Source organism: Otolemur garnettii, unplaced genomic scaffold, assembly GCF_000181295.1.
Source record: "Otolemur garnettii isolate 467f Iridium unplaced genomic scaffold, OtoGar3 scaffold00140, whole genome shotgun sequence".
Taxonomy (NCBI): Eukaryota; Metazoa; Chordata; class Mammalia; order Primates; family Galagidae; genus Otolemur; species Otolemur garnettii.
Window position 1 is genome coordinate 285,343 of NW_003852535.1, and position 7,276 is coordinate 292,618.

The window sequence follows — 7,276 nt, forward strand, 5'->3', positions numbered from 1 at the left end:
ATGGGATAGGATGAGTGGGTAGATGGAGAGATGAGAGGGTGGGTGTGCAGATGGATGGATGGATGGGATAGGATGAGTGGGTAGATGGAGGGATGAGGATGGGTAGAGGGATGAATGGATAGATGGAAGGGTGGGCAGGTAGATGGCACAGATGGATGGATGGATGAGTAGATAGATGGATGGGCAGGCACATGGATAGGTAGGGGGATGGATGGGCAGGTGGATGAATAGACAGATGGATGGATAGGTATTGGATGAATTGATAGGCAAGTGGATGGCAGGGGTAGACGAATGTCTGACCACTGTCCAGCCCAAGGTACGTAAGAATGGGTACCGACCAGAAGGGCTTTCCTGGGAAGCTGTTACGTTAAAGCCACTAAGACAACAAGACCCCTCACTAAGACTCTTTGAGGCCACACTCACTACTCCAAAGGAAGAGGCAGTGAATGGTTGCCTTTCCCTCCAGCCAGCAGTTGTCTTTCCAGCTTCCCTGCTCCCAAGACAGCCCTACAGGCCATGACTCAGTCATTGTCAGCTGCATTCTTCCTAAGGCCAGAGAAGTCTCCAGACGTTCAGAAAGGATGTTCCCCAGGGTCACAAAGGCTCCATTCCCCTCTCCCTCTGAGGCTTCTCAGTCCTTAGGACTCTCCAGCCTCCCAGCCAGGGCAGCAGAGACAAGTGCGGGGCAGGAACAGCACTTCCCACATCAGGTGCAGCCTCCACTAAGAACGTACCAGTCCTGGGCACTAGTTGGGAAGAAGTAGCCCTTGATCATTGCAAAAGTAGACACGGCGTAGCCGAGGATGTTGGCACACCACAGCAGCGGGATCCAGTTGTCAAAGATGATGGTGGGCGAGAACCAGAACAGGAGGTGGGAGTTGGCAAACCAGAGCAGGTGCGTAATTAGCCAGGCCTGCAGCCCGTTGATTCCATACTTGTTCACGACCCCTGCAGAGGGGAGATGCAGAAGTTGAGCATCTCCCTGACCTGCATCAAGGGGCTTAGACGGGCAGTCCCACGCCTGGAGGGGCCCACCTGCTTCCTGGGCCTTTGCTGCTGCCCAGGCCCTTGTCCTGTGTCCTGGCACCAACCCTTCAGAGGCTGGTCAGCATCTGCACCGATCCCAGACTCCCAGGACAAAAGGCCAATAGCATCCCTCACACAGGTGGCTAAGAAACCAACTATTCCTACTGAGTCTTCAGAAGAGGACAAGGAGGTGGCTCTAGTCCTCGGGTTCTAAGTCTCCTCAAGTGAACACAGGCCGAGTGACAGGTCTGCGGTTCGTCAGGGAGGGTGGGGCTGAGTGGCAGAAGCAGGTGGAGAAGGCCTGTACTCCCCATGTAAAAATCAGGGAAAGTCTCAGTCCCCCCACTCGACTGGGAGGTCCCCACGGGCAGGGACAGGATGGAGTTCCAGTCTGCACCCCACACAGCATGAAATTGGGCCTTCACAGGTTCTCAGCAATGGCGAGGGATGCACAAGGCCTCCCCGCAGATGTGGGTGGCACTGCGGCTGGGCATGGCAGTCTTTTAGGAAACTGGCCCATGAGTTGATCACATTACCTACTGTGGGTCCAGGGAAGGGGCCAGGGCCCATCAGTGGCTTCTTATGAAGGACAGTGACATTCAGCCTTGTATCTGGGATGGCCACGGCTCCCCTCAATTCTTTTGAGGCCTGGTACAGGCTAAATTCATTTTTAGTTTGTGAGAAGCCTTACCATGGAAGCGGCAAGGGGAGGGCAGCCCCTGGGCTGAAGGGGGCAGGGCACTACAGCCCTGAGGGGAAGCTGAAGGAAGGGGGGGCTTACCTGCAGGTGTCACGGCCCCCTCCTGGATGCCCCCTACGTAGCCCGGCAGGAACTTGTGACAGAAGTCAGGAAGCCACATGTACAAAAGCACCTGTAACAGACAATGTTACACCAAATTGCCTGCAGCCTGGAGGGTGGACTCCAGTTTCAACCTAGCACCAACATGAAAAACCCTAAGTTTGGTCTTACTCAGAAGAGGCTGCTGCTCCTGGGAGCTGGGACTGCAGGTCCCCTGAAGGATCTGAATAGATTACTAAACAGGAAACTCCCCTACCAGCCAAGGCACCAAAGTGCCCTCCACACCCCCAGCCCTGCTCATCCTCTCAGGAGAGCACACATACCCTAATCACTTTTTGTTGAGGGGGGTGGATTTTAAAAAATGAAATATAATTAACACACCATAAAATTGACCCTTTTGAAGTACCCAATGCAGCGGCCTCTAGTGCATTCACCAGGTTCTGCAACCATCAACACTAGCTAATTCAGGCTCAGCGCCTGTGGCTCAAGTGGCTAAGGCGCCAGCTACGTACACCAAAGCTGGCAGGTTCGAATCCAACCTGGGCCCGCCAAACAACAATGATGGCTGCAACTAAAAAATAGCCAGGCGTTGTGGCGGGCACCTGTGGTCCCAGCTATTCGGGAGGCAGAGGCAGGAGACTCGCTTGAGCCCAGGAGTTGGAGTGCTGTGAGCTGTGATGCCACGGCACTCTACCCAGGGTGACAGCTTGAGGCTCTGTCTCAAAAAAAAAAAAAAAAAACCACAAGCTAATTCAAGAACTTTTTCATCACTGCAAAAGAGACCCCTAGGCCCCTTCATGGTTACTCCAAATCTCCCATCCCTGCAGCCCTGATGACCACGGATCTTCCCGTCTCTGTGGATTTGCCTACTCCAGGCATCTCGTGTAAATGGAATCCCACTGCACACGGTCTCTGGCTGGCTTCCTTAGCACAGTATGCTCAGGGTTCTCCCACGCCCTCGCACGTACCAGAACTTCATTCCTTCCTACTGCCAAACAGTACCCAGGGACAGACACACCACACACTGTGTGCCCCTCCATCTGTGACAAATGGATGGGGGTTTCTGCTTTTTGCGATCCATGCTGCTCCTGCCATTTTTTTACCCAAAGGGACAAAGAGACTTGAACCAAGAAGGATTGTGAAGCCCAAAAGCTTGGACCCTGGGGAAAAACAGCAAATAATGATCCACGCTTTCCTCGTGGGAAGGGAAACCCAGGTGTGCGCCTTCTCCTGGTACTGTTTAACTGGAAACATCATCATGCGTTCAGCCAATGAGCAACGTAGTTTTTGCCAAGTGTATTGTGAAAATACTCCTCTCTCAGAACTCACACCCTGGGGAACCTTAACCTGGACTGTGCAACAGCTCCCTGGGAGACAAAGGTCTTGGCATTTGTCAGCAGTATCTCTAGTAACTGAAAGCTCCTCTTTCTGGGTGAGGATGCTCTTTCCCACAGGTGAGTGCAAGACACGCCTCCTACTGTGTCTAAGGTCTCACCAGCTGGCCAGGCCCTCCCAGAGTCTCACTCCTTATCCCCAGCTTGTTCCTGAAGGGCTGGGCACGCTCTAGAACTACATCCAGGTATCCCCTAGGGTGTGTCGAACACTGATGCCAACAGGTGCCTCCTGTCCTGTGTCTGACAACAAACCCAAGTACATCTGAGTCTATGTAATGCCCTGCTGGGTCCTGGGAACCTAAATGTCAACCTGAGTCAGGATCCCACATTCTAGACAAAGCAAGGATGATCCCAGCAGGAGGGCCCACCCTCCACGGGCAAGGGTGCTCACCTGGAAGGTGACCCACAAGGCGTAGACCTGGGCCGCTTTCACTGTCACAGACGGGGTCCTGGCCCAGATGTCTGAGAGCCGACCACGCCCGGTGACGATGTCCACCACAGGGGCAGTCAGGGCGCAGCTGTACTGGTCACAGGTCATGATAAAGTAGTACACGATGAAGGGCGCAAAGAGCAGCAGGAAGATGACACTCGCCAGGGAGAACCAGTCCACCTCCCTACCGGGCAGATGCAGCTGGTCACGCAGGGCCCACTGATCCCTCGACCTCACACGGGAGTCCAAGATGGCCTCATGTGAGGGGCCCACTGTCTGAGCCCACCAGCACCGTGCGGGAAGGCTCAGCTCTAATGCCATGCCCTGCCCCTCCCTGCTGCTGAAGGAGCCACCCTTGGTGCCTGCCCCACAGCCATCCATCGGCAGATGGATCTGTGGGTGCCCCTGAGAAGCCCAGGGCCCAGGACACAAGAGCAGGAAGGCCTTTCACCACCACCCTGCCTTCCCCAGTTCCAGGCCAGGGAAGACCATCACCCACACCTAGTTCCCATCACTCTGTGGCAAACAGCATGACAACAGCATCCTGACCCAGGGCAGTGGGAGAGAACTGGTTGCCCTGAAAGTCCATATCCTTTCTATATTGTTTGAGGATGGAATATCCTAGTTTTTCTTTTTTTAATTTCTTATTCTATAAAATAGAAAACTGCTTACCTTCCATTAGACTTAATAAAAAATGTTTAGTAAGTCATTCTTTCCTTTGGGTCCATAAAATCCCAAAGGCTAAAAAACCTCTAAGAGCCCACTATATTTTTCAACTGGGAGAAGGAGTAAGATCCTTACCAGGCACGGCCCCACTGTCCTTGAGATGTAGTCTGGCCATTGGAGACGCTGCCTGGACTCTTGGTTTTGGGCGTGCTGGGCTGGGATTTTGCAGCCATTAGGCCCTGCAGGAGACACCTTGCTCAGATTGTCCCACAGAGAACAGACACCACCTCTCCCTCCTGCATTCACCACTCTCAGGGCCTGGAGGGGCTGATCTCTCTCCTTCATCCACCTCCCCAATGTGCCTTGTCCCCAACAGCAGGTTCTGGGCAGGTAAGAGATGGTCCCGTCTTAGACTCTCTCTCCTGGAGCTCGCAGCCCTGTCCCACCAGGCCTTCCCATACCTGCTCTTGCTGGTCTCAGTTCATCCTCAGAACAGTCTCACTTCTCACAGCCTCCCTCCCCACCTCATACACACCACTGTACCACTGCCCCCTCTGTTCAGGGACATGAGGATGTCTACTCATCCTTGAATAGAGTTCACCTCATTTGTGGGGTCTGCTACTTCCTCTGCTTAGAACACATTTGCAGGTGTCTGTATTCTGGGCTCATGAAAAACGTCCCCTCCTCTGGAGACCTTCCCTCCTAGCCAATGTAAACTGGCTGCTCTCCGGGTTCCCTGCCAAAGCACTCCACCTGGGACTTTTATTTTCTTAACTACTCTCCTCACCATATAGAATTGTTTTATTTATTTGTATACATATGTACAGTCTGTCCCCCGGCTCCCCCATTGGAACATAAGTACCCCAAGAGCAGGAACCCTGAGTCCCCTGCATTGCTTCACTACCAGGAACTGACCAATGGCTCTCACGGGGTGCTCAGTAATTACCCCCACATGGTTGTATTGTGGGGGAAATAGTGACACCCTCACTTCCAGAACATGTTCATAACTGTGAAAATTTAAAATATCAGATTGTTTAAAAAGATGCTCTTAAAAGCTTTCAGAGAAAAACCAGGATTAAGAATCATGGTAGCCTTAGAGTTCTCAATAGCAACCTGGATTCTAGAGATGAGGATGAAAAACTTTAGTATTCTGAGGGAAAATTTTTCCTGACCTAGAATTCTATTCCCAAGTGAACTAGTATTTAAAGAAGATGGCACGAGATCCAAGGAGCTGGGGATCCAAGACAGCCGCCAAAGGGATGCCCAGGGGCAGGGCCAGGGCAAGGTCCAGGATGGTCCTGAGCAGCAGGACCAGCCAGGACCCAGTCTGCACTGGCACAAGGGGAATGGCTGGAAAATAACAGAAATAAAATAAGTTTTGCTATGTTAGAGCATACAGAAAAATTGATATGCTTGACAGCTGTTAGAGAATTCCAGGAAAAATTAGTAACAGATACACAGGAACTTTATCAAGGGGAAAAAGTGAGGTAAGCAAGAAAAATGAAAAGTCATACAAGGGGGAAGAAAGACAACGAATCATAATTACAGGACATTTGGCTCAACCATGTTGACTGTGGCTAACAGCTGACTACTGGATGTGCAGAAGGAAGTTTGCAAAGTTGGGGGCAAGGAAAGCAAATGATTTAGAAATGGGTAGATAAACAACATAAAAAGAGCTAAAAGAATGAAAAGCTTGCTGCTGTCCAGCCAGACTGTGGGATGTGGTAGAGAACTTTGTGGTAAATCTTTTAATATTCTCATTTTTTTGTTTGTTTGTTTGTTTGTTTGTTTGTTTGTTTTGAGACAGAGCCTCAAGCTATCCCCCTGGGTAGAGTGCTGTGGCATTACAGCTCACAGCAACCTCCAACTCCTGGGCTAAAGCGAGTCTCCTGCCTCAGCCTCCCAAGTAGCTGGGACTACAGGTGCCCACCACAACGCCCGGCTATTTTTTGGTCGCAGCCGTCATTGTTGTTTGTCGGGTCCGGGCTGGGGATTCGAACCCGCCACCTTAGGTGTACGTGGCTGGCGCCTTAGCCGGTTGAGCTGTAGGCGCCGAGCCTATTCTCATGTTTTTTAAGTGTTAGCATTGTCACTTGGATTAAAAAATTTACATTTATTTAACAAATCTCAATGATGAAAGACATTTTCATTATGCAGTGTGAGAACTGGAGTCTCATTAATTCAATTCATACAGGTTAGTTTGTGAAGCTCCTAAGATGTCCAAGGCAGGGGGAAGTGTTCCTGATGGGCAGAGACTCCGTTTGCAGAATCGAAGCAGACAAAAGAACACTTCCCCCAAGAGGTATTTTATACTCTAAGCAACATGTTGGAATCACCTAGCTTGCATGCCACAGTTCCCCTCCAGAGGCTCTCCTGTCCCTTTTTATTGAACAGCAACATCAGGTTGTCCTGATGGAGAGTCTTTTTCACTGGTCCCAACCCAAACTTAGCAGGTCAGTGCCCAGCCCTCTGACCCTGATTTTTCACACTGCCCCGTTTTCATCTCCAGCCCCCATGAACACAACTGCCACTCTTGCACAATTTGCCCCAAGTCATAGACAAGCCCGTGGAGGCAATGCTTGACACCAACATTATCCTTCAATCATCTAATGTGCTGGAAAATTGCAAAAAGTGAGGCAACATGGATCTTCAGAACTTAGCAATGGAAAAGCCAAAAGGAGACTGTTGCCAACAGGGCAAAGTGTGTCTGTCTTCTAGGAACTAAGACAAGTCCAAATTACCATTTTTATCTTACTACAGAGTTCATTCACCCAGGAGTCAGCTCATCTGTCGCAAGCACTGAATTTTGTAATAAACATATAGATAAGGTATTGGCAGTACATAGCTTGAAACAGAGGCAGGAGGTGCACAGGTGTGCTCTATTTTACACCCAAGATGCACAGACACCAGTCTACACTTGAAAACAGCTACACCAGTTCCTTTTCACTTTTTTTTTTTTTT

The 7,276-nt window shown here is 50.8% G+C and overlaps 1 protein-coding gene across 3 annotated transcripts in view; it reads right to left on the minus strand.

The window, feature by feature from the left end:
• The window catches only part of DHCR7 (7-dehydrocholesterol reductase), a 16,336-nt gene that overhangs the window by 4,805 nt on the left and 4,255 nt on the right, over positions 1 to 7,276 (minus strand). For all 3 annotated transcript variants that reach the window (XM_003798576.3, XM_023518474.1, XM_012810719.2), the window contains exons 3-6: positions 4,451 to 4,554; positions 3,611 to 3,833; positions 1,808 to 1,898; positions 735 to 948 (exon numbers count right to left, since the gene is read on the minus strand). In XM_003798576.3, the coding sequence (XP_003798624.1) occupies positions 735 to 948; positions 1,808 to 1,898; positions 3,611 to 3,833; positions 4,451 to 4,548 (626 nt within the window). In that variant the 5' untranslated portion in view covers positions 4,549 to 4,554. The remainder of the gene's footprint in view (positions 1 to 734; positions 949 to 1,807; positions 1,899 to 3,610; positions 3,834 to 4,450; positions 4,555 to 7,276) is intronic.